The sequence below is a fragment of the Dermacentor andersoni genome, chromosome 5, assembly GCF_023375885.2.
Source record: "Dermacentor andersoni chromosome 5, qqDerAnde1_hic_scaffold, whole genome shotgun sequence".
In the NCBI taxonomy this organism is placed as follows: domain Eukaryota; kingdom Metazoa; phylum Arthropoda; class Arachnida; order Ixodida; family Ixodidae; genus Dermacentor; species Dermacentor andersoni.
This window is the reverse complement of record NC_092818.1, coordinates 181,864,750-181,892,588: the sequence shown is the minus strand read 5'-3', so window position 1 is coordinate 181,892,588 and position 27,839 is coordinate 181,864,750. Positions and strand designations below refer to the sequence as shown.

Sequence of the window (27,839 nt, the reverse complement as noted above, 5' to 3'; positions counted from 1 at the left end):
TTAGATTTGGGACACATTAAAGAACATCACCATGTCAAAATTAATCCAGAGTCTGCCACTACGGCGTGCCTCACAATTCGAGTGTGGTTTTGGCACGTACAGCCCCATAATCCAATTCAAGTTTAAAACTTCTGCCACAATGCAATGTGCCATGTGAGGCAATGACAACGCCCAACCCTCTCAGAGGTTATAAAATATGGCGCACAACAATGCCTCAAGCAAACACCTCTCCCTGTGTGCTCTGTGTACTACACAGACAAACAGCAGTGGTGCACGTAAGGTAACGTTTAACATCAACTCACCACTCTTGTGTTAGCCTAAACGTTGAAGAAATTAAGCCTTAGCCGTCAACATCACCGCTAATTATTGTCAAACAAAGCATCCAGCACGGAAAGCTTCACTTACATTGATTCCCACAGCGCGTGGGATCTGCATAATTTTTTTTCTCTTGTTTTTTTCTGCCCACATTCTCCAATACGCTCACTAATAACTCCACTTTTTCAATAAAGAGCTTTCTCTCTCTCTCTCCAAGTCATACATTTGAATGTATGGCTTGGGTATTGCACCCTTTAGACATGCCATGGGATTAGGACAAATGCAAAATTTGAATGTTGAGAAGCTGTAAGGAGTATGAGACAATGTACTGGTGCATTGAAAGTCGGAGTTCCAAAAGTAGACCGTCTGGCAGCTCGGGACTTGTGCGGAAACAAAACGAGTGTTGGTCACTCATGTTGTGGACATAGAAGTGATTCTCGAGCTGAAGAAACCAGATGGCAGAGCTACTCCTGCAAAACTTCTGTAGGCCATGCATCCGTGGAAGGTGCGAGCATAGAACATTGGAAGGCTCGCCTGCTTCTTCTTGTGAAATCTCAAATGCTGATAGTATCAGGGTCACAGTGGTCACTGAAGGCATCGCGAAGGTTGTGCTTGTGGCATCTCCGTGTCTGCAAGAGTAAAATTTGTGCATAGTGGAGCCGGTGGGAGAGCCTCTGTATCGGTGATGAGTGAGGTGCCCCCGAATGGAAAGTGGACAGCTTACGGGAATGTCCAAGGAAGGAGAGCGACAGGCTATAGAATAGCTGAAAGTGTTTATGTTTGACCCAGTGGATCCCTTGCAAAGAGTAGTCACGCAGTTGCCTTTGAGCTGGGGAGGAGACTCACGAACCGAGTAGAGGTCTGATGCTGGGGCCGACACGTGCTGATGATCGGCATGGGTGGACACAGGTGATGTGAGACGACAAGACACAGAATGACGCAATGGTTCAAATGGTGAGAGTGGTTGTGAGTGAGTGCTCGAGGTGACATAGTGAGCAAGGACGGCTGCCTGCAAGTTGTCGCAGAAGTTGGGGCTGGGGGGTGGCAACCGGAGCCTGGAACGCAGCCAAAGCCTGGAAACTTGTTGAGGAGGAAGCGGCTGCCCAGCTGGATGAACCAGATGTCCACCAGGTCAATGTAGAACTCCTTAACACCCTACAACCATGGGACGTCTGCCGGACTGTGCGAGCCCACATTGCTCGCCTTGGTAAAGTCGGTGTGCGGATGCTGGCATGGCTCGGCTTGGTCGTCCGGTGTCACCAGGTTGTGGGTTGACATTAGCATGGCTGGGCTCAGTCGTCTGGGTCACCAATTTGTGGGAAGGCCGAGTTCAGTCGTCCAGGTCACCAATTTGTGGGAGGCGGTGTGAAGAGGTAGCCATCATAGCCACAGTTTATTGGGCCGGCCAGTCATGGTGCAGCAGGATCTCAGGAGTGGCTGACACTGCGGCTGCTCAGGTCGAGCGCTAGCGTGTTCTATCTTGCACTACCCGCACGTGAATCCATCTTCTTCTTTGCCTGCTTTGGAGGCGATGGTTGTGCTGTTAAAACACAAATGGAGCCATTTTGAGGATGAGCCGCTGGAAACATTTTGTATATCAAGACTGGTATATCATTGAAGCGATTTGTTTTAATGCCATGCACTCTGCAAGCTACATGTGCAGTAAAAATGGTTTTATTTTTTAGGCCATCCAACATTTATGGAAACATTTCTTCAGATGCCATATCTGTATGTGCTGCAACAAGTAGCAAGCAGAAGGGAGTTCGGTACTGCATCATTAAGTCTGGGAAATAACCACAGAGGCAGCCATTAATGGACAAGTGACTAAATAGTCCATTAACAGAACAAATTGCACATTCGTCACAGCAAATGATGACAGCAAAAGCAAACATGTTAGTTATTGAGAGTTCCTTGCTGAACACGAAAAAAAAAAAAATGCTAATACACAGAGTCGTAGCTGGCAGCTGGTGCATCTGCAACGTCTCGCAGGTTTCCCTTCTCCTTAATCTTGGCCTGGAGAAGTGTGTGCACTGCCACACCTATCCGGACATCCATCTGTGTTATCTCTGTCTTGAGGCGAGTCAGCGCTTTGCGAATGTTTACCAGGGGAGCTGAAAAGGACAAACCCAAAACATACATGAGTGCATAATTATACCCCAGAAAGGCTGGGTGAGCTGGAGGGACCATGCTCTTATTTGCCGCACAGCAATGAATGCCCAAACTATCTACTTATTTACTTGTACATACTGCGGCCCAAATATATAAACCATAGCAGGAGTGTAATAATGCAAGTGCAAAACAGCTCAGACAGCTCAAGCAACCTAACGCTGTAAACCAGGGTCGAGCAGGCCCTTTTGAAACCAGGTTTGCTATCATTCCATATGTTCACGGCACATCTCACAATCTGAAAAAGTAGGTAAACGAGCTGGTGTTCGGGTTTTATTTTCCACTCCAAAACGTCTTGGTTTAATATGTGCCAAGGTGAATGCAGGACATCGAGAAAATAAACAGGTGTGCGCAAAAAAACATAGGCAGAAACATGTCGGATGTGTAAAGAAAGTAGTTTATTCGGTTCCCTTGTGTGGTTCATCATATGTGGGCCAAACGGGCAGATGTCTGAATGACAGATTGCATGAGCATCGATATAAGATGGAAAACCAGTTCTCCGGTCATATGAGTGCACATTGTAAGGCTCACAAGTGCGTTCCAGATTTTGATAGAATGTGTGTTTTGAACAGAGCTGATGATCAACTGACAAGGGAGATATTGCAAGCGCTTGAGATCAAGAAGCGTGGTGATGATTGTATCAGTGAAGCCTCAGTTTTTCTTTCGACAAAGGAACTGGCGTATCTTGGGAGCGACACTTAGGAGTTATTCTGTATCGTGGCTTCCTTGCGCGATGCAGATGACGGCCCTGTTTCTTCTTGTTGTTTTGATCCTTGACAGCAGCTATATATTCCCATGTCAAGAAATAAAACACTCAGTTGTTAGTGCGCCTACGTGTCTCGTGTCTCCTTCCTTCGTCTGTTGTTTTATTTGGCGCCTTCATTGTAATCCTTCTTATTGCTGTACTGTGCATTTACAGAGGTGGCTCTGCATGCACTGCATTTAATAGGAACACACAAGTTTGCACTGCTGTTGGTGTATCCAATGGTAATGGATACACCAACTGGTGTACACCAGTAATGGTGTATCCAAACGAGGGACGGCTCGGCGAAAATCAGTTCCGCGGACGATTAATCCGCCGCTCGTCCGGCTGCAAAGCGCATCCAGACGACGTATGGGGTGAGCTGACGACCACGCTGGAAAAATAAACACGGCGGCACTGCCCGAAGCGGCTGCCGTCCGCCTCGAACCTATCAATTTGTCGTTCACTGCGTGGCTCGTAAGTTTTGAACTGATGCTTGTATTTGCTTTACATTTGTGTCCAGAAGCTTCGACAGCAAAGTATTCGTGATGTTTGGGCACCGTTTACAAAAGCCATACTGAGATTCTCAGCGTGTAGGCTTAGAGTGGCTGTATTGGTTGAACATGGCCTCGAAGATTTTGCGGCCATCCGAGCAGATCTCAGTGGTCGTAAGTTACAAATGATTGCTTGTTTCTACTCTCTCTAGATGGCGCCATCGGTGTAATGAAGATTGAGTCGTATTTGTTTTTCACTCTGAATGAAGATGGAGATGGAAAGGAAACGACAGTTGGCCGCAATGGCTGTTGTTTTGTCCGAATTGGATGATGACGAGTACTTGTTTAATCGAAAGAGGTATTGTTGGCATAAGGACTATATCGCCAAGAAGCATCTGGGTATGCAAAGCCACTTGTACCGAGAGATGTTGGTCAGTGACCTTGAGGAATACCGAAGGCTGCTTCGAGTGACAAGAGAGCTGCTTCTTCAGTTGCTGTCGCGTGTGATCATATAGGAAGGCAGGACACTGTGATTCAGCAAGCAGTACCAGTGAAACAACGCCGCTTCAGGCAAGGGCCTCATGTCTGTGCATTGTTGGCAGACTTATAGAGCACCCTAGGCTAAATCCACAGCATTCGACCACCAGAATCCAGATGCGAAATATAGCTCGGCATTTTCCGTCCGTAAGGGCCGTGGACGACGTGTGGACGGCATGAATCCGTGACGTGTAGTCCCGTGACACGCCGTCTGTCACAGGAAAGACAGATTTAGTCCGTCATGTGGATCCACCATAAGGAAGCATCATGCACATGACATCATCTTGTTGGAGGGCCGACTGGCTTCTCCGAAAAGGAGAACACGCGATGTATTTTTTGAATTTTTAGTTGTTTTTGTAGAATACATCGGGGTAATACCTCGCAGACAGAATCGTCACCACACAATCTACACACCGCAGTTGCCTACTTACAATTCCTGAACCTAGTGAGAGATGTTTTATAGAATATTGGCATGTCGACTTTCATTGCTGTTTCCTGCTACATGTGTCAAGAGGGACTGTATCATCAGTGGTCTTTAGCTGAACTTTTACTGTTCTGAAGTCAACATATAGAACAGGAATCTAGAAATCATGGAACTCACTCCCATCGGTCATGCTAGAGCCTCTCTCCTCCATTTCTTGCTTTATTTGCTCCAGCTCTTCCGTAATCTGCAAAAAAATGATCACGGTCAAATGAAGAAATAAGGTGGATTACAATAACCATCTGCTGTGGCCTACCATTCTATGCCATATTAATCCAGCAGTAGCAGAACGGGAAATATATTGATGCAAGAAATGCATAAAATATTGAAATTTGATGTCTCGTCATGGATTCTAGTTCCCATATATGCATGCTCTGCTAATATCCAATGTTAAGCAGTTTCTTGTTCTCTAAAGCTGCAGATATAGCAGCATTTGGCACTTCAGAAAAAAATGAGTATGTCTTTTGTACAAACACTGGTGAAAGCTGTTTTAGGTCCTTTATGTTCAGAGAAGTTCATGGGTGTTCAAGTCGCAAGTTTCAGTTTTGCCTATATTGCAAAGCAGTGATGCAACAATAGCTGGCATAATATTATGTGCAGGAAGTCTTGCATTGTTTCGTGTGGTAGGGTTTGGAGTAAACATTTGCAGATGCACGTGAGCAATCTCCTTTCAAGAAGAAAACTTTAGCCAGTGTTGCCTCTAATCCAAGTCATCTTTATATGTGCAGGTGGCACTCCCCAGTGGTGGAGAAGTAGAAAGACAAAACTTTCTTCCTTCTTTTTTCTATACTGCCTTTTGCTTCTTCCTGCTGACTTCATTTCACCTCAGCATTAGTCTATGGATAAACTACAGAGTGCGACAGCAGCCTATCATTTGGATAAGCATTCAAGTGGTCAGGCACAGTATTGTCCAGGTGTAGCATTTTTCCCTGCAGCATCAGCAGAGTGATTTATACGCAATATCTTCTACTGGCAATCTGTGGGTCTAAAGTTGTAATCTTTGTAGAGCACTGCGGCTTTCTTTTTTATTTCTTGATAAAATTCTTGAAAGCACTCTGGGATTTTATTGATGGTTGACCACAGGCGGAAGTCAAAATGACTAGGGAAGTGAGTCCATAACAGCTATCACTATAAAAAAGGTTAGGTGCAATTATGGCAATTTATGGTGACATGACGAGAGCATGATTATAGGCTGTTTAACACGCAGTGACTTGAGCGAAAAAATTTTTTGCTGTCGCTGAGTGATTTTTGCTGGCAGCTTTCACATGCATCGGTGATGGTCCAATTTCCATCAGAACAACGCCCAAGATCAACACAGTTCTCAATGTATTCACACCTTTATCGTTACAATAAAACAACATGGAAACCGGTAATATGTTTGAACGTTGTTACTTAATTAAAGATAGAATAAGTACTGTAGTATGCTTTGCGGCCATAAACAGCTTTCTACATTTACAATTGTTTAGTGCTCAACTGCAGAGGTGCCGGCACAACACATGAAATAGATGTCAGCAGAAAAGTCCAATTTCAATGCCCCTTGCTGTCGACCTGCCCAAAATCACGCAGATCGCTTCGACTCCGCGACGGCACAACCAATTTTGTGGAACTCAGTTGCGGAGAGCTGTGACAATCTTGCCAGTTTCGGAGTGATGTAAATTGCTGTTTCGATGAGCTAAAATCGCGCCATGTAAGACAGCCTTATAACAGCACGATCATCACATCAACAATGATGGAGGCTACGATGGCAAGACAATTGATTCATTAAATTCAGAGGTTTTAAGTGCCAAAACAAGGATCTGATTATGAGGCATGCTGTAGTGGGAGACTCCACATTAATTTTGACCAGGTGGGGTGCATTAATGTGCACCCAACGAACAGTACACATGCGTTTTTGCATTTCGCCGCCGTTGAAATGCGGCCACCGCAGCCAGGGTTTCATCCTGTGACCTCGCACATAGCAGCCCAACACCAAAGCCATTAAGCAAGTACGGCAGGTAACAAGTGATTTATTGTATACTCTGACAAACAAATGTTACAACCTGTTTTGTTACAAGCTGTTTTGTTACAACCTGAGTTGGTACTAAAAGTAGTGCACTGTGTAATCTGGGCCATTCCCAAAGAAGTTACAATGCCAGATAGGGGCTCAATATGCTAGCTGCCATACGGAAAGGATGAGGGAAATTGGTGCGTACACAGCTGTTCCAGCTTTTAAGGGCAAATTGTTGCTATGAGCCATGACACACACGCCAATAATTTGAAAGTGTAAGCTGCCATGAGAGAAGGAGAGTGGTAATGTTGCTATTCACTTGTTCCATTATTATGTCTGTGACCTTAATAGGCAGAACATCTGGCTGTCATTGTACAGACCTGGTTTGAATCGCACCTTTTTTGGTGCAGTGGCTGCCGAGAAAAGCGATTTCTCCTTTCCCAAGTGTTTAGATGGGAGCCCCCGAGCTAAAGCTTCCTCTAAAGATTTACCTTGGGGGCTCCTATTTAAACACATGGGGATCGAGAAACCCTTTTCGTGAACATCCACTGCATCGATATTGATGAAGTTTGCTGCATTTAAAAGAAAGGTAATAAATCTACCAACTGTAGGAAGTCAATTTTTTATTAAGGCTGTCAATGTTACTACAAAAAATTTTCGAAAATTACAAAGAAAGAAAAGATTATACATTATTTTAGCAACTCCATAATGCAGCAACAAGTAATGGTATCGAAATTTGGTGAACTACACCTACTGAGACATATAAAGCAGAAAAAATTGATTTATTATAGATTTCTCTGACATATATAATTAATTTCCGAGTATGAATTTTGCGAAGGCTCTCATAAATACCAAGAAGTTCACATAAGCTGAAACTTCATATGTAAATTTATCTCCTTCAGATGATCTAACAGATGCAGTTTACAAAACTGCAACAACTCTTTTTGATGCAAAGTTATAGATTTGCAAACTTTCTGCTTTAACCTTCTTTAGAGCTTACCCATCTTTGGTAATTTATGTAAAATGTATGATACCTTAAATCAAAATTACACTTCCTACAGTAGGTAGAATTCAGATTTCTCTCTTAAATGCAACAAATTTCACTCAAACCAGTCCAGCAGTTTTATAGTGAAAGCATTCCTTTTTTTCATATGTAGTATTTGGATAGGGAAATCAGAATTGGGTCTGAAGGAAAGCTTGCTCTTAAGATGACCTGCTTCATCACTATTTTTGTCTTGAAGTGCCTTAATTACAATGCTGCGTGCGCAAGACTGTCAGGGTGTCATTACACGCTACACTGATATGTGATGGTAGCCACTAAAGAATGATCATAAGTCCTATGTTTCTTAATTCTTCAACCATTCATAATGTGCCCTGAATACATTTGTTAAGGAGAAACCTACATGTAATAATTGCAGTTCAGCTTTGCGGTCTGAACAGAGAACAACAGGCTACAGCCAGCAGTACTTCGGTTCCCCCCAGCTGCTTGAACGGCAACACTTTTCAACGCTGTAGAGGACATGGCACGGAATTCATTCCTTATCACAACATTTTCGATACCAGAGTCTTGACTGGGCACAAATGCACCACAAGATATCACCGGATTCCACACATTTGTGGAAATCGATGGTAAATGAAGCTCCTTTTGATGTTGACTGAAATGTCTTCAATTATTCCATTTCACTTCAATGTAGCTCAATGCTCCTTGTTCAATGCACAATCTGGTCCCATTTCATTCATTTAACTTCTTTCTCCACATTTAGCTGCCTTCTGTTGCTGACTTCTCTTCTCTGTAGCTCAACACTCCTCACTCAATGCACACTCTGGGCCCAGTTTGTTTTCTTCCCTTCTTTCTCCACACTCAGCTGCTTCTGTTGTTGCCTTCTTCACTTCTTGTAGCCAACTCCTTTAATTATCTTTTGCTGGCTTCTTCACTTCTTGCCTCTTGTTCTGCTTGTCCATTTGGTCACATTCCCAATGGCACATACTCTTTGTGGGGCATTGGCCAAGAATGTTCACATACCCAGTGGCCTAAGTTGTATACCAAAAGCGTATGCAATTGGGCTGGTTGGTTCATGACTTGAGCGGAAACAGTGCAAAATAACAGGTCATGAGAAAGAGACAGACAACAGTGCTGACTAACTGTTAGTCAGTGCTGTTGTCTGTTATTTTGTGCTGTTTCTGTTTAGGTAGTATACTCAGCAAGACAGCAGAAGCCAGCAGCCAGCACCCACAAATAGCAGGGAAGAGGCAAAGAAAGCTTCGCTTTAGAACACTGGTTGGTATGTGCGCAAGAAGGCACCAATATGTGCAAGCAGGTGCAAGAACTCCACAGAAGCCATCAGCAATCTCTAGTGATGTGACACCACTTAATCATAAGGACCTAAATTTCAGTGATGTTGATAACATTAGATACAAACCTGTGCAAGTGTACGTGAGCGATCAGTGATGCCCCCGCTTACAGTGCGGTAGTGTTCGCGTGTGCGTGCCAGGGCTTCCTGCACTGACCGGTACTGGGCCAGAGGTGCTTCCAGTTGTGCATTCAGGTACTTCTCACGGCTTGCCAGCTTGTCCAGAACTGACCCAAGCCCAGCCGACAGTCTCTCAAGCTGGGCCCGGGTTAAGTGCAGGCCTTCATCAAGCTCACGACGTTGCTGGTGGATCAGTTCTAGATGCCCGCGCCAGTCCTGCACATCATACGACATGACACAAGAGATCAACATACATAAGAGTTGAAGCAATGCCAGTCACATACAGTACTAGCCAGTTTTTCTTAGAGGACCATGGAAAATAAAGCACAATCTGGGAAAAAGCAGCATCTGATAACAGTTGTGGCAGCACTAAAGATGAGACGATAAACTACCTGTCACACAAAACATTACTTGAAGTTGAAATAGAAAGCCAAGAAACTATTACTAAACAAACACTAAATAAAGCTTGCTTTTACTGCGTGGCAGTTAGATAGAGTATTAAACAATCTTTTTGAGCAGTCATAGCCATGAATTTCACTACAGAAACTCGAAAAATAAAGAAAACTGAGGGGTTAATTTTCTTTTTTTTTTAGCTGCAATCGTATTGTGCCAGCAAATGGAATTGGAAGTAAACTGTTCTTTTAATTAAAATAGAGCTGGTGATTTCCATCTAGCATTCTATTCAAACTTTCAATAATAGCAGATTGTTTTTGAGCACTCGCAACTCTTTGTCGCTTTTCGCGCAGCCGTGTAGATCGAAGTAACTGCACAATGTATCAAGAGAAATAAAACAGGGGAAAATAACAGTTCTTTTAATTAAAATGAAGCTGATGATTCCCATCGGGCACTTGGGTCAAACATTCAATAACCATAGCATCTTTTTGAGCACTCATAGCTCTTTGCACTGTTCATACAGTTATGTTATCGAAGTAATCGCATAATGTATCAAAGGTCCCAACAGCATCCGCAAACGTGGGTATAGAGTGACTGCTAGTGCCTCTGCCCACCTCCTCCTTGCGTTCGACTTCGTGAATTGTATTGAAATCGGTGACGATATCTAACACTCACAGATCTGATATCATGATGCTGTCATGATATCTCATGAAAAGCGACAAAGAGTTGTGAGTGCTCAAAAACAATCTGCTATTATTGAAAGTTTGAATCGAATGCTAGATGGAAATCACCATTTTATTCACGATAGCTGGCATGAGCTTCTATTCATGCCTTAGCATCCTCAAGCTGAAGCTTGCAGTTTTTGGATGTAACAAACAGGAAGCTACAGTAATACCCATGACTGTATGGGAAGTAAATGGAACTGGCATTTCACAGCATAAGAGCTGGAGAAACGTAAAAAGGAGAAATGTGTCAGCAAGGTTCCGCAATATAATGCTAACTTCAGGTACCCCTCATTGAAACCAAGAAACTCAAAAGCTTCCATGCAGAAGCTACATTGTAGGACAGGTATGGCTGATAGCTGTCAGTAGAACCCACTGGGCTGCAATACACACAACGGGGTGCAGTTATTGTCTTGCCTGTGCTGGTGCGCATTACCATAAACTAAAGCCACAGAGAAAACCTGTCACTCTTATCTTTAATCACCCTTTCTTCTTAAGTTTTATATTTTTCAGTGGTGGTGCAGTCCCTCTGTCGAAGAGGCCTTAAAGAATGCTGTAAGGACCACAGTGCCACTTTCCACACTCATTGTTTAGGCTATGTCTTTCTCTAGTGTTCAGTTTATTTCTTTTTTATTCTTGGCTATTGTCTAGAAATAATAATCCTACAGTACCTTGTAAAACTTCAATCAATCTTTCTTTTCCTTTGGCAAAAAATGAACAAATATTACCATGGATTGATCGATTGACTGAAACAGTTTTACATCTCAAAGCAACACAGGGACTATGAGAGATGCCGTAGTCAGGATAATTTCGGTAAAGTGAATGCCAAGACGCTGTATTTTCATTCCTTCACTCATTCAAGTGTCGCAAGTTCCTCTCAAGTTTGCACAGGTCTAATTACACAAAAAATAAACAAACACCATATTTCTTCGCTTCCAGCACGATTTATCTGGTACAGAAGAGTTAGGCAACTATGGAGAGCAGATCCACAGTGCCTTCAACATGAAACAAGCAGGAGGGGGAACAAGGAGGAAAAGGAAAGGGTTGAGGTAGAGATAGATAGATAAGTATCATGCATTGTGGCTCTGAAACTTCATGAGAAATTGTACATGCAGCAACATTGCACCAGTTGCACATGAAGGCGTAATGGTAGTTTGCAGTGCTCGCCAGAGGTGCATTGCATGAAGATTGATGGAGTGCGAGTGGTGGCTGATTCACAAAAGAGGCTGCAGTCTTTTGGTGTAGTTACAATGGAGCGTTGAGTCAAAAAGATGGGAGAATTCAGGCCACAGGAATGTCACTACAAGCCATAGAGTTACTTTGTGGCACTGTTATGCAATGAATGAAGAAAGTGCATGATTTAAGGGGATTATGCATTACTCACATAATTCCCAAGGCACTGCTCTACAACACAGCTGACTGACCTTGGCATCAGGTTGGACGGTGACTCTAAGCTGAGGCAGGACCCTCTCCACTTCCAGCTTCCACTCGGCACTGTCTACTGTTGACTGCAGAATGTCCTCGGGCTTGTTCAAATGAGATGATCCACCCTGTGCAGAAAACACAGCATGAGTAGGGCAGTTGCAAAACATTGACACAATAATAAGGTGGCACAGCCTTAAGTGCATGCATAGTTCTTTGCACTGTTGGCACGAATGAAGAAGACTGGCATTAGCCAAAGTGAAGTGATACATTGCAGACCATGTGGCAGCATTAGACAGGCAGTGTGAATCTTGCCTACTTCAACAGGTACATCTATAAACAGCCTCAGTATACTATACTGCCCTTCTTTATACGAGTCAGTGCAACTGCATGAATGGAATTCTAGGTGAGCTCATTCGATAACACAGTGAATGTAATGGAAACAAGCAGGAAAATGTGTTTAACTATCTTGCTTATTAAACTAAGTAATATCCTATGTATTACTCTGTGCGGATGTGCTACACATAAAGCATTCATAGGGTGCAGATTTCTGCAAGAGTAGCAGGGTGACTATATTATCCGGTGGTAGAAATGTGCACATCAATAAGTGTGCTTCTTAAACAATACTTATTCAACATTCCTTGATTCGTTACTCCTACAGTCAGCACGCTGGATTTTACAATGAAAGGCTGTTTTCTCCACATGAAAACCACAACGGTTCTTGTGCGGCGGTGAGGAAGGCAGACGGTGAAAGGTGTCGGCCTGGTATCAAATGCCAATCAAACAGCAGCCAGCAATGCAGAATGCGTCGAAGCCCTGAAGTGGAATGATGAACAGGGCATCGACGAAGACACACAGCCAGATACCAGCATCAATGGTGAGCTATCACTAAGAACAGCCAGCAATGCAGCCCTACCAAGCCGTTGGAATGCACTGCCAGATGCCAGCATTGTCAGAGCCAGCGTAGCATGCAGAAGCATGCATCCAATATAATCGTGAATATAGAAGTACAAAGCTCAGATATACGCATAGTGCATGGCCTACAGAGGCTCCACTGATGGCCCCCTAGCGGGTGCTTTTGAAAGTCTGCTCGGAATGCGGTAACAGATGACAACACTTTGCAGCAAGGATGACTGAAGATTGTGGACATGAGTTTTCCTTCGTTCAGGTACCAGACCACTACTTCAGCAGTACAGCTGCAGTAAAGGCATGGGCCTTTGTGAGAATGGACATGTACACAATGTTACCGGAGTATGGGACAACCAAGTCCACATATCCGCAGACAAGTCTGCAGACAAGCGTAACGAAGCCCAGTTATATGAAGTGGAGCTCGTGTTAAGTAGCTGCTTCATTCTGATAACTAATGCAATGACTAGATCGCGTTTTTTCTAAAATTCTACCCTTGCCATAATACTGCTTCTGTACCTCAATAATAGGCTCATGTTGTTGGTGCGGAATTATATCTCAAACGACTCTCCATGGTGTGGTGCCTGGGCACATTGTAGCAATTTTAATACCAATGAATACACGTGACATCGCCAAATAAGTGTTGTCAAAGTCACCTCAAGAAGAGTACTTGCAAGTTTGTTCTGGAAATGCATACACTTGTCAAGGAAGTCACCATATCTACGGGTGAATAAAAGTGAGAGTTAGTGCTGCTCCACCGATGCAATACCATAGCATAAGTTGACGAACTGCCCTTCCTGCCTCAATTCTCGCAATTCACTATAGTGAGCTTGTTGGAAATGAACAAAACTAAAACCTTACAATTTTTCTAGTATGTTTAATTTGAGTGTTGCGGAACAGAGAAGCCACGTGATATCTTTAAAGGTGGAGCAGTGCTGGCCAACGTAAATTGGCGCTGGCAACAAAGCCGGGTGTACTCCGTTGCAGCGTAGGCATTGTACCTCTATGCCACAAAACACAACAAGAAAAAATTCAGTAAAGTCCAAAATGTACATGCACAAAGGCACTCAGCTGTGCAGAGACTGCACAAACAAGGTGCAGAGACTGCACAAACATGGTGCAAATTTTTCAACGAAAATTGAACAGCAATACCACATGCAGCAGCTAACAGCAATCCTTGCCCTGACCTACCTTGTTTCTAACACATTTCTCAAGCAACCAAGACATTGAATATGTCCTCGAGCCAAAAGAACAAAGCTGTTAAAGAAGCACTTGCCTGTAATCATTCCGATAGAACACAGTGTGATTTAAGCCTCTTACAAAAAGATACTTAAAGAAATCAGCAATAGTTCTGCATGAAGCAACTAGCAACAATTCAACATGCACGAAGCCATGCATGTAGTAGATACAAAAACATGACCTGTATGATAGCTGGTGCAATGATTTAACAGGCTGCACAAGATGAACAAAATCAGTCCTTGGAAGTCTCAGCAACTTTAGCACACAACAAGATGCACTCATACAGTCATGCATGCTAAATAGAGCAACACAGTAAAGAAGTGGCAAGTGGTAGAAGCGGCAGGTGGCATTCAGAACCTAAGCGAAATGCCTTTAATCCGCATGCTGCACTGTGGGAAAACTAAACCAAAACACAGGTCAGCCATTATCAACTTCGTTGCTTGGCCATGTAAACATGATTGAGTGCAACAAACAACAAGGTGACCAACCAAACTGTGAGAACAAGAAATTTCCCATCGAACAGTGATGATCAATTGCTGCCATTCATGCAGCCTCATGGAGAATGATTATAGCCATGCCACGGGCAAGTTCTTTCAGGTATCTGAGCCCTTCACCGTGCAATAGTCATGCTTCGACATGCCTTGAAGCTTTGGCCATCAGGCAAATGCAATGGGTGTTGCTTATATTGCTTGAAAAACATGAATCAAACAGAGAAGCATGAGCAATGATGCAGAAAACTATAGTGGATGGCTGCCTTCTTTCCTAAGAGCACTTAGTGAGACCGCCACCAGTGGCATGTTCGTCGGTGGGAATTGCACGTACATATAGCAAAGCATATGAAAAGACTTGGGCGAATACATTTGCGAAGAATTTTTGTTTGCAGGCACACTTTTCAGCACAATGACGAGGTTGGAAGCTTCCAGTGAAAGCTAAAATCAGCAGTACACAAACCACAATGCTGGACTTTTCTTTAGTCATGTTAAAATCTATCATTGTGCTGTTCTAATTGTTCTGGCCTCTTTTTCCTTCTGTATTAGTTACACTGTGATCAAGACAGTGTAACTGTGATTACAAATTAGCCTTGCCTTCCTAATTTGTTGACAACTTAAATGCCAGAAGTTGCAGGTGCGTTCTTTATAATATTGTTACGGTGGGAAAAGAGAACAAGGTCGTAGATGGTGAAGACGACGAAGTGGCAACAGCCTCTTGGTATTCTCGGCTGCTGTTTATATATGCCTTGTAAATACACAGTGTAGACAGTTTTATACCCATGACATTCTGGTGGAGGTGCTGGGTACGCGTCTTCGCCCCTTAGCTCCGCAGCGGACGTCTCACCCAGCCTGGAACCATGCTTCCAGTGGAAGCCGCCGCATCTGCAGCTGCAATGCCGACTACGCATACCAAGTACGTTGCTCTACCTCAGCTGCAAGACCCCGGCAAGTTCACCGGCCTCAATGGTGTTGATGTAGAAGAATGTTTGAAGATGTATGAGCACGCCAGCAAGGTGAGCAGGTTGGACCTGACCATAATGCTGGCCAATGTCGTGTTCTACCTCAAAGGAACGCTGTAAACATGGTTTTACACACACAAGGAAGAGCTGACTAGCTGGGACTTGTTCAAAGAAAAGTTGTCCGACGTTTTTGGCAATCCGACCGGTAGACAACTAGCCACCAAGCAACAACTTGCCATGCGTGCCCAAACTGCTATCGGGTCCTATGTCTCCTACATTCAGGATGTCCTAGCCCTCTGTCATAAGATCGACATGTCCATGACAAAGGCGGACAAGGTTGGACACATTATCAAAGGCATCGCGGACGACGCATTCAACCTTCTGGTTTTCAGAAACTTATCGACTGTGGACGCCATCATGAAGGAATGCCGCCGTTTCGAGCAGGCGAAGAGTCGCCGTATATACAATCAGTTTACATGGCTCCCAAATACTGCAGCAACCACTTCCTGTAGCAGCCCCGCCGACCAATCTGGCTCACCACCACCCAGCGAAAATGTGACCCAAATTGTTTGCCGCGAACTCGAAGCAGCGTTTCCTGCCTCGCCTCAACAGACATCTTGGAACAACACTGCTGAGACGATATCGCTGATCCAGTCCGTGGTTCGCCAGGAAATCGCTAATATGGGTCTTCCCAGTGCCTGCTCCTTGAGTTACCCTGACACCCGCCATGCTCCTATGCCTCGGTCCTATCACAGTCCACCTCACAGTGTCCGTTATCCCTACACTACCATGAATCCCTCGGACTGGCGTACACCTGACGACAGGCCCATCTGTTTCTGCTGCGGCCGAATCGGACACGTTTCCCATCACTGCCGAAGCCTTTGGCCATCCCTTCCTCGAAACACCTTCTGGAATTCAAGTTCGCCCCAAAGTTCCTCACCTTGTTGCTTCTACGACGTTTCCGACGACACTACCTCAACTTGCCGCTATGCTCGCTCGCCCTCGCCTCAACGTCACCAGCCACGTCCGCCCCATCTTCACCACTCGCCATCACCGACCTATCCAGGACCATCCCAGCAGGAAAACTAGGCAATACAGCACCTCGAGGTGGAGCTGCAATATCAGATTTGCCGCAAAATCCTCCTTTTACGTTGTTTACGAGACATAACCTTCTTGACATTCAAGTTGATGGCACACCCGTCACAGCCCTCATAGATACCATGGCACACATATCGATTATGACCAGCCACCTACGCCACCATATAAAGAAAATTGTTATGCCTGCTGTTAGTCGGTTCGTACGGATCACCGACGGTAGCATGGTGATCGTGGTTGAAATGTGTACTGCACATGTAGGCATTTCCGGCTGCCATACTGTCGTCCTTTTCACTGTGCTTGACCAATGCCCCCATGACCTCATCCTAGGCCTAGTCTTCCTCTCTGCCCATTCAGCGCTCATCGATTGTTCCTCAAGTACTGTGCGTCTTGACCTGCCTCTCCTGGACGTTCCTCCAACACCACACAAAATTAGCCTAAAACCGACTGATTTTGTTCACGTTCCACCACAGATCTTGACATACATCGAAATGTTGCCTTCTATGCCAGTTCCCGATGGTGATTACATCTCCGCTCCCATAACTGCCATCGTTCTCACCCACAGCGTTCCTGCATACAAGACTGAGGGTCAAAGACAATCGCACATACCTTCCTTTGGTGAATTTCGGGCTTGCTAAGCAAATTCTGGCTAAAGATATCACCCTGGCTACAATCACTGCTTTAGAAGTTAGTGGTGTTGAGACTTTTGCTTTCGACGCTTCCTGTGAGCCTTTCCGGTCTGCCAAATGTACTAACAACGACATTAGGAAAATGATCGCCCCGAATCTCACTCCTGCGGAGACTGAACAGCTCTGCAGTCTATTGCTTTCCTTCAAGGATATATTCGACCTGAACAACCAACCCTTAGGCCAGACGTCACTTGTCAAACATCGTATACATACAGGCAATAATCCACCCATCCATCGGCGACCCTACCGAGTTTCAGCTTTGGAGCGTCACGTCATCAAAACGGAAGTAGACAAGATGCTAGCGAAGGACATTATTGAGCCATCGTCAAGTCCCTGGGCGTCCCATGTCGTGCTGGTCAAAAAGAAGGACGGCTCATGGAGATTCTGCATTGATTACCGTCACCTACACCGCATCACGAAGAAGGATGTCTACTCACTACCTCATATCAATGACGCACAGTATTTTTCTGTCCATCGACCTACGGTCCGGATATTGGCAAATCGCTGTTGATGATCTAGATCGTGAAAAGACTGTCTTGATAATGCCTTATGGTCTTTACCACTTCAACGTTATGCCTTTTGCACTATGCAACGCTCCGGCTACCTTTGAGCATATGATGGACTCATTACTCCAAGGGTTCAAGTGGTTGACTTGTCTCTGCTACCTAGATGACGTTATTGTGTTCTCACCCTCATTCAGCACACACATTGAGCACCTTTCAGCCGTGCTTGCTGTTTTTCGCAAGGCCGGTCTACAGCTCAACTTCAAGAAATGCAACTGTGGCCATCGTGAGATTACTGTTCTTGGGCATGTCACCAATGCGACTGGCATCCGACTGGACCCAGAGAAAATTCGCGACGTGAGAGAGTTCCCAGTTCCACAGTCTGCAAAAGATGTCCGAAGTTTTGTGGCCTTTGCTCTTACTTCTGCCGCTTTGTTAAAAATTTTGCCACCATAGCACGCCTTCTCACAGATCTCCCGAAGGAAAGTGTACTGTTTTCATGGGGATCCTCTCAAGCCACCGCCTTTTCTTGCCTTACCACCATGCTCACCACCTCATTGATTCTAGGACACTTCGCTACTTCAGCCCCTACAGAGGTGTGCACTGATGCTAGTGGCCACAGAATCAGTGCCGTCTTGGCAGAAGTTCAACACGGCCATGAACATGTCATCGCGTACGCTAGCCGTTTTTTGTCACCTGCGGAGCGCAACCACTTTATTACCGAGCGCGAATGTTTGGCCATGGCGCAGGCAGTGGTGAGATTCCGTCCCTATTTATACGGCAGGCCTTTTTCCATTGTAACGGACCACCACGCTCTCTGTTCGCTTTCGACCTTAAAAGATGCCACAGAGAGGCTTGGATGATGGGCTTTGCGGCTACAAGAGTATTCCTATTCGGTGGTGTATAGGTCTGGTCGCCTACAGAAGGACGCCGACTGATTGTCCCATTACCCTGTAGACATGCCTGCCACTGCCGACATGGATGCTTTTGCATCCGAATGGAATCTGCTCCTACTGATCCATCGTTACGGTGGTTCGTTCTCAATGACGGGATATTGTACTGATGCAGTTTTCATCCTGATGGTCCTCCCCTTCCCCTTTCGTTCCTCAAAAACTCCGCTCAACTGTGTTTCAGGAGCTTCATTACGCCCCAACTGCCGGACACCTTGGGTTTGGTCGCACTTACGACCGTGTGTGCTGCCGCTTCTACTGGCCTGGCCTCACACGCCCTGTACGGTGCTATGTAGCTGCTTGCAAGCCCTGTCAACTTTATAAAAAGCCAGCAACGCTTCCTGTGGGGTACTTACAGTTGATCGACATTCCACCTAAGCCATTCTTTCGCGTGGGTTTGGATCTCCTTGGCCCTTTCCCCGAGTCCAGCTCTGGCAACAGGTGGATCGCTGTCGCTACTGATTACGCGATGAGCTATGCCATCACTCGGGCACTTCCCACAAGCTGCGCAACCGACGTCGCAGATTTCCTACTCCGGGATATCATTTTAGTACATGGCACCCTGCGACAGCTCCTTAGTAACCACGGCCGCACTTTCCTCTCCCAAGTCATCGCCAATATCTTATGCTCATGTTCTGCCGAGCACAAACTGGCTGCCTCCTATCATCCCCAAACCAACAGCCTTACTGAGCGACTTAATCGGACCATTACTGACATGCTATCCAAACACGTTTCACCCGACCACAAGGACTGGGATGTGGAGCACCCTTATGTCATGTTCACCTATAATTCATCACGCCACTATACTGCTCGGTATTCCCCTTTTACTTACTCTTCAGTCGTGACCCTCTATTACCATTCGACACTTCACTTCCCTTGATACAGGATTCGAGGACTGAGTATGCCCGCGATGCTATTGCCCACGCTGACCATGGTGTCAGCTTGCCCGTACTTGTCTGTTGGCATTCTTAACGTCACGGCATTCTTAAGGAATCTTAACGTCACGCTTACAATTGCCGCCAACGTGACACATATTTTTCACCAGACTCTCTCGTGCTACTCTGGTCCCTTTGCCGCCGAGTGGGCTCTCCGAGAAACTCCTTCCGTGCTACAAAGGCCCTTACCGTGTTCTACGTCAAGTGACCAATGTCACTTACGAGATAATCCCCGAGACCTCCGTCCTGCCACCCGGTTCTATATCACCTGACGTCGTACACATCTCTCGGCTTAAGCCTTACTATGCCTTTACCGACAGCCCCATCTGAAGCACCAGGACGGTGCTTTGTCTGCCGGGGGTTGTGTTACAGTGGGAAAAGAGAACAAGGTCATCGACGGTGAAGACGAAGTGGCAACAGCCTCTCGGAATTCTCGGCTGCTGTTTATATACACCTTGTAGATAGTTTTATACCCGTGACAATATATTTATTGTCATTAGGTGCATGAATACTTAAAATATTGACTGTAATAAACTGCTATGAAACTCCATGATAAAACTAAAGTGATGAGCACAGTTTAGGCTAGGTCACAATACGATATAGCCTGACTGCATAACAGCTGTTCGCCATACAGCTTATCAAATTAGTACGACGCTCTCCATGAGTTACAATACGCGCTCATAACCACATACTGCAGTGATAGTATTTTGTGTTTGGACGGCTTCGCCTGCCTCTTGTCTGTTTTGTCAAAAGAAGCATTATTTCCTCATGCACTTTCTCACATTTTTCAGCAAGGTAACAGCAGAAAAAGAAAGTGCCATCTCACCAAGCGGCCAGCTGAGAGTGTTCTCAGGCCATCCAGGTCCATCACTGGACCGTCGTCATCATCCTCGTCATCTGCTGCTTGTTCCTAAAGGATACAACAGGGTCAATTGGGTGGGACAATGCTTTGTGAAAAAACATGAGTGCTCAAGAAACATAATACTAAACAAGAACCAGGCTTAAGTTCTAACACTATGTATAACAATATTTATAATGATCGTGCTACCAATAATGGCCTTACCGAGTTAAAGGACCAGAAATAATGGACCAACACCATCTTTCCCAAGGAGATAGATAGAACATGATCTCCAAAAAGATCACTGAAGTTAAGTAAACGGTGAAGTATGAGTAGAGAACAATAGAACGTGAATGTACAATTAAATTTAGATGCCAGAAAAGTGCAAGAACTAGAAACACCTTTCTTATGTCTTCATTAGTCGCCCTTTTCACACCTCCCTATGCTGAACCAACTCAGCCATTCTCACTCAGAACGATGCAGGCTGTTAGCCGCAAACTGAAATGTAACACATTATTTGACTATAAAATGCGTGGAAGCTAACAGCTGTCAATATTAAATTTTACCATCTACAAAGTAGCAGCCAGATGCTCTTGACATAAATATGTAGCAGGTAACAATCGTTTTGAAGAGCACCTATTGCAGAAGCAGATGTCCATTTTTAGCACACAAAGCAAAAGGAAAAGAGAGAGACACGCACGTACCTGCATATGCATGCACACAAACAAACACACACAGAGGTCAGCACGCACCTCCATCATCTCCTCTTCAATTTTCTCCAGGGTCACCTCAGCAGCATCATCAACCACTGCTTCTTCCTCAAGCTGTTCTTCTGGTGGTAAAAGCCTTGAACAGCAGAAACATGCATTTGTGAATTCATGAAAGTAGTGAATGAAGGTTTTGTGAATTGCATATAGTATAGTCTTCTTTTTTCTTTGCCAATATTTACTGATTATGCAACATATTATCTCAGCTAACAACTAGTACATTTCATAAATGAAGCAGTAGTACATCAAGTACTCTAGGAACACTAAAGTGGTATTTGATATTGGATATATGAGTTTTCTGGTAAGTTCTGGCCAATTATGGTACGCTTGAACAAAGAGAACTTAGGAAAGCATTTAGGAACATTCCAATTTGTTAGCCCCACAAAGTGTAAGAGATTGTGTTTGTTTCTGCTAAAGCGTTTAAACACTTTCTTTTCTTTTTTAAATTTTATTTGGCGTTAGGTAGCATGAAGACAGAAGACAGAAGTTCACTATAGGAACCTCATGTTTTTCTTTTTAACAAAGAACTAAGTGCACTTGAACCTGACAATGTGAACATTATGAAGGGGTACTCTATCAGGAAGACCTGTCCAGAATTTGCTTCAAAAATTTAAAGTCAAAGACATCACTATTCAAGACAAAGAAAGAACTGGCAGGCCCATGATGATGATGACCACAATTGAAGGAAATTTGCTTTACACAACTGGAGACATAGTTGAGTTATTGGACATATCAAAACCTGCAGTTCCTGAGGATTTGGTAAAATCTGTTTAGATTAATTGATACATGAGTGAGAGCAAACCGCTTATCACCATACATTCCTATGTAGCCAGCTCCCCCTCAAATGCAATGAGAGAAAAACCTTTCCTCAGGCAATTAGCGACTGAAGATGAAAAGTGTTTGCTATTACAACAACAATCCCAGAAAGAGGACGTGGGGCAGAATGACCCTTTAAAAACTGCACCCAAAGGAGATCCTTGCTACAATAAAATCACGCTTTGCATTTGGTGGGACTGCAAGGGGACCTTTTTCTACAAATTGCTGAGCATATGGAATGTGGAGAGAGCGACTTCAGACAAGTACTGCTCCTTACTGAATACACTCAGTGCAGCAATATAAGAGAAAATTCCAGCACTGTCAAATCGAAGGCATTTGCTTTCCATCGTGACAATGTCTAGCTACGTGCTATCTTTGCCAATGCAAGAAAAATTGTTGGAGCTTGAGTGCAATGTTCTGCCTCTGCCTCAACATCTATGTTCCCCAGACACTGTGATGTCTGACTTGAACATTGTTCAGATCCCTGTGAAACTCACTTCACGGCAGAGAACTTCCAATGCTTGACAACATCAAGTGTACCTCTTAATATTTCTTTTCCAGCATAAATCTCAAGAATTCTGGGGGAAAGCCAGCATGCAGCTACCAAACAGGTAACAAAGCATCAATGACAACAGGGGTAGCTATACCATGCTGAATAAACAGTCAAGTCGAGCATACTTTTGCCCAGGTCAATTTTGATGCTTTCGCCAAAATGAACTTTTCATGCGACCCTCTAGTAAAGTAAAATACATCAAATATGTTCTTAATGCACCATTCTGCTGAAGTCCAGAGCTGTAATTTATAATTTGTTTATAAAACACAAAAGAGATTAAGCAATGGCTGGTGGCTTTATTGGTGGTAGCGTGAACTGCAGCGTGCCACGAGTCAATAACAGATGTGTGGTTGGTCAACACATAATGACTGCGCCAAAATTAACTGAAAATGTGTTTCATTTCATTTTCATACAAAGCGTTGTTATGCCATATTTGTACCTGCACAGCTTCAAAAAATTAGAAAGCAACAATAAACAAGCAGTGGTACCAGTTCTCTCAGGAAACACTCTGATCAACTGTACTGAGTTCGTACTGATCAACCTTGTACTGGGCTCATTTCAGTACAGTAATTCATGGTGTGCAATTTGGACACTAGACTGCATTTCCTTGAAATTTTTCATGTGAAGTCTTTGGCTCTATTAGAATATAACGTAGCTCATTTTTAGTGATATAAGCTTAACTAGGCCCAAGCAGATGACATCGAAATCTGTGGTGTCACCGTGGGCTGGTGCGGGATTTTTAAGGCGGCATCGCAACCTGTCTTTTACATTTTCTCTGGCTTACCAAGCACCTTCTCACAGTAAGAGTGGATTTTTTTTTTTGTATGGTGGATCGGTAATTTACCAAAACAGCTCAAATAACTTTTCTCTTTAATGTCCCTTTAAAATAATACATTTGATGAAAAGGCAACATGGTGCAATTGCTGCAACTCACATGCATTATAGGTGCAGCTGTATGGTTGGTGCTGTAAAGTGCAGCTCAGAACAAAAGGACAGTTTCTGCAAATAAAGAAATCAAGTACAAGGAATCCAATACACACTGCCAAGTAAACAGTTCAGTTCTGGAGTGCGTGGCGTGCTTAGAAGAGAGAAAGCAAGATGATATAGGAAGTTTACTTGAAAAGGGGCAGTGAGGTTGGCCTGAGATGAGCTTCCCTAACTTTGTACACCACACCAAGGAATAGGGAGACAAAGGAAGTAACAAGGAATGACAATGAGGATAGTAGCGTAAAAGTAAACACAGGATATTACTTATGAATCTATTACAGCTCTTAGTTAAGATCCATGCTGTTTTGGCAGTCATATTAAAAAGCATCAAGCATCTCGACTTAGACTAAGTCTCAACACAGTCCCTGTAGGACGACATCCGTCACTCACCAAATGCCTAGTTTTGTCAAGGAAGCAACCAATTCTTTCCACTTATGTGTGCAATGGGGGCCAACACAAAAAATGTGCATTGCTTTACGCATGATGTACATCACATCGTACACTGAACAATATGCACACAGCTTTTTGGTGAGGGCCAGGTCTAATTGTAGTTATAGTAATATGTGTACAAGACATATGAATTCACTGGATGCCATGTGGCACCAAAAAAATCTTATTACAATCAGTCATTACTCTGCTGGCATGAATCCTACGACAGCTGCTATGACAACTACCCAGTTGTGACCAATCAACTGCTGTCATGTTGTGCTTAACCTCAAATCACTGTTCACTGTGGTCATTCATACGCCATGCCACAAAACTAGGTACATTATATATGCTCTGTGGCTACTTCATTTATTCATGAGGAGATGTTTAAACACTTACAATGGTCACAAAGCATTAACAAGTGACAGAGCATGGCAGTGCAGCCATATTTCATTTAAGCAATACAGCTTTCTCACCTAGCTTCAGGGTACACAGGATGTTACAGCAGGAACAATGAAACATGGTACTAACTCGCAGCGACAAGCCGTAAAAATAAGTTGTGAAATGCAAGTGCACGAACAGCTAACACATGCTAATGGTGGCAATAAGCTGTACAGGGGAGTTCCACAATGGTCCCTGTGTGACAGCAGCAATGTGTGGTGGCATGGTCAGTATCACAGATAAGCAGGCGCATGCATGTTGTGCAGGGCCAGCACAGCCTACAGGAACATGCATCCAATATAATCAAGAGTACTAAGCTCGGATACGAAGAAGCATTTGACTCTGATATAGTTAAAGAATTACATCAGATAGACTAAAGCTTTTGAAGAGCCTTGGCAGATTTTGGGCAATGACAGACAAGACAGACAAGACAAACTAGACCCCAAAGACTTATAAAGGGTGTGACAACTCCCTTATACAGCTTCGCTGTCTCTGTTGTATCGGTTGCTCAGATTTACATACGTCTGCTAAGTTCTTTTTTTTTTAATTTCATCACAGGCCAGAGCAGGTAGCACAAGCAGTCACTGCAGGGTGTTTTAATTCCTCACGTTTTCCATGCAAAATGTTTTTTCCTGAGGGCCTTGTCAGCCAAATGGTCCAGAACGAAGATCACATGCTCTCCCCAGCCTTGCTTCAGCCGGCTTGGAGGAAAGTCAATAGCAGTACCCTATGCAAGGGAACAGAGCGAAAGAAAAATGATGCAAGTGGCTGGGAGAACAGGCTCACTCCAAGTCCCTACGAACACTAAACACTTACCATGTTCCTAAGCACATCTAAGATGTTGGATATTGTGGTGTTAGGATCATCTGACTGCAAACAGACATTTTACTTTGGTTGAAAATGTGTGTCATCAACAGCAAGACCACAACAACAAAGAGGTCAAGAGAACAACCTTCAGTACATGCACATAAAACAATAAGCAACTTTCTTGTAGAAGAAATCGTTCATGCAGAAAAAGGTACGCTAGAGGAAGAAAGAAAGTACAGTAGACTCCCTCTAAACGGAAATTCAAGGGACAGAAAATATAGTTCTGCTTATCAGAAGTTTTGTTTATGCAATGGATGCAAAAATGGCAAAAAGTTGTTTTATTTAAAAAGCATCAACTGTTTTAATTACACTGCAGTTAAAGGCGTTACTGTACCGTGCTTGGAGTATCACAGCTTCTTTCGCACAAAGCATTTGTTCATGTGCTCTGGTTTTTTGACTGTTGCCATCACAATGCACAAAGGAACGCGAAGACTAGGCAGTGCGAATGCTGCACGGCAGCCGCTGATGCCACGACAGCAAAAATGACTGATACATTGGAATTTATTGGCTATTTCGCATTCCCATTTGAAATTCTTGTCAACATACTCTGGCCTGATGTGAAGTATGGCAGCCAATGAGATAGGTGCAGTTTCAGTTCCATTTCGGCTTAACCGGAGTTCACAAAGAGTCGTCCCACTTGAACAAAGCCCATTAACATTGTTCCTATGAGTGGCCACCCAAGTTTGTACCCTCATCCTGTTTTAAGTGATTTTGGCTTAACTGGAGTCCACTGTGTTGCAGATGTTAAGGTTGTAAAAACTTGTTTTAGTTGATTAGGGGTGACTTCTCAAAAATTTTTTGCTATTTCCGAAAAGGGGGAAGAAGAATGTTGAAAAAGTAACCACAGTATTCTAATATGTTGCACAAGTGAGCAATCAACATATGAGGCCTACATTATAGGTATACAGTACTTCTTTCGTCCCAATATATGGGACATTGAATGGGGGAAGCTCAGTACTAAATATACTAGCAACTGTAAACTTTGATCATAAGATAAATGCTATATCATTTATGTGACTACATTTTTACATAATAGCACGTAGTCTTTAGATCAGTTAATTTTATTACAGATCACATCTGTAAGAGCACTGCATTTGCAACTGTACAAGGCATGCATTGGGTTCAGCTAAGAAAAGTGACAAGTTAAATCTTTTTATTTTTGCATTTCATCTTTAGCAGCTGCACTTTACTCATTGTTTAAGTGAGCTGCTTAAAAAAGCCCTTACATATTGTGCTCTCTACTAAAAAATGGCACAGCACATTTTGTCATACAAGGTTAACAAAAATGCAAACATTCTTCAAGTCGATGTAGTTAAGGTGACAAAAAAGTCGAGTCGAGCAAGTCACCTCCTGCGGTGTTTCGAACTCAATTCCCGCCTGTTGGATCAGCCAAGCTGCCAGAGAAGAGAAGATGTAGAACTGTTCTCCTGGGTTCGTTGGCACTGCAAAATAATGTCTGAAATAAAGAAGCAGAACGAGTGTCACACCGCCACAAAGAAAATGACTGAATTAAGCTCGCTTTATACGTAGCACTTAGAGCTTTAATTGATCGAATCATAAAGCTCTCAGGCTCTCAAATAATGTACAGTGCTCACGGAATGAAACGCGACACGGAGCATTTAGTAGAACCCTGCAGATGTGCAACGTACGCGAGAGCACCATGCCATGTCGCAAGGAATTCGGTCACCAAGCATGACGAGGGCTCCGATGTAGGTGTACGCGCCAAAATTACGTCGATGTGGCACGAACTGCAGCCGGTGGAAGCGAAAGTATGCGCATTACTAAGCCCTAAATTGACGCGTTTCATTCCGTGAGCACTGTACATCCGTGAGCAAAAGTATACGGACCACTGGGTCGCTGGAAAAACTGAATTTCTTCGTAATTACCATGCATAAACTGAAGTTGGCGAGCACACTGGAGAGTTCGTAGTGCCAAGTTTGGACTCCAGTCCTCGATTTCAAGTTGCATTCACCGACAGAGGCTTTATCACGCAATCCGTGGTTCGTATACTTTTGCTCACGGGTGTATGTGTTTGTTTAACCATCAAGCCTTCGCTCGGGCTTTATGCTTCTGCACTTTCAAAGGTAAACATTCTTAGGCGAATATAGTTCACAGATATCTCTCCGTTCGACCATGCTAAAATCTTTGTAGGTCCCTCACCTGCTAATAGGCTTGATTTTAAACTGAGTTGTAAACTCGGTGTCATAGTTGATGAGCTTCAGTTTGTCCAACAAGTCCTCCATTACGACAAACGGAAGGTACGCTTGACCAGGCCCGACTTCGTCCACACCGGCCGGCTCCTCGCGCTTTTTGGACGACATAGTGAATCGCTAAAACGAGAGTAACATATAACTCAGTGTACATATAGCTCAGTTTCGGCACACGGCAAGTTCAGAGAGAGAGAGACACGAGAACGCCTCACATTTGAAGCCCAGCGGTGCGCAAAGTGACGAATGTAAACGCAATGCAATAAGGTAATCAGTAGCTTATAATAGCCATAAAATTCCAACGCACTGCTTTTACGATGACTGTTTAAACTAGCAATAACCTACGAGAGAAATAGCGATCATTAGAAGCTAGCCGACATATGCGGATCGGCAGAAACTCAGTATATGTTTATAAAAAAGGTTGCCATGGCAACTGATGC

General features: G+C 44.0%; 1 protein-coding gene across 4 annotated transcripts; it reads right to left on the bottom strand.

Moving 5' to 3' along the window:
- Positions 1 to 1,927: 1,927 nt before the first annotated feature.
- IFT57 (intraflagellar transport 57) lies at positions 1,928 to 27,839 on the bottom strand. 4 transcript variants are annotated; one of them, XM_055071387.2, is made up of 11 exons: positions 27,615 to 27,835; positions 27,353 to 27,522; positions 26,540 to 26,648; positions 25,142 to 25,195; positions 24,934 to 25,052; positions 21,088 to 21,181; positions 20,324 to 20,407; positions 11,733 to 11,858; positions 9,143 to 9,409; positions 4,856 to 4,922; positions 1,928 to 2,426 (listed from the first exon to the last, which is right to left on the bottom strand). In XM_055071387.2, exons 2-11 carry the CDS (start codon positions 27,511 to 27,513, stop codon positions 2,254 to 2,256), a joined length of 1,254 nt encoding a protein of 417 aa, XP_054927362.1. In that variant the 5' UTR covers positions 27,514 to 27,522; positions 27,615 to 27,835; the 3' UTR covers positions 1,928 to 2,253. The 4 variants fall into 4 exon arrangements, with proteins under 4 accessions (XP_054927362.1, XP_054927364.1, XP_050035319.1 ...); XM_055071389.2 differs by lacking the exon at positions 9,143 to 9,409 and having other exon boundaries at positions 27,615 to 27,839; XM_050179362.3 differs by having other exon boundaries at positions 27,353 to 27,835.

Bases quoted from the DNA above. Each gene is read 5' to 3' on its own strand.
- IFT57 (XM_050179362.3), bottom strand. From the start codon at position 27,513: ATGTCGTCCAAAAAGCGCGAGGAGCCGGCCGGTGTGGACGAAGTCGGG. The intron at 21,182-24,933 runs GTGAGGAATTAA...CTGCTGTTCAAG, and splicing joins AAACATTTTGCATGGAAAAC to GCTTTTACCACCAGAAGAAC. The intron at 2,427-4,855 runs GTGAGTTCCATG...TGTCCTTTTCAG, and splicing joins CTCTAGCATGACCGATGGGA to CTCCCCTGGTAAACATTCGC.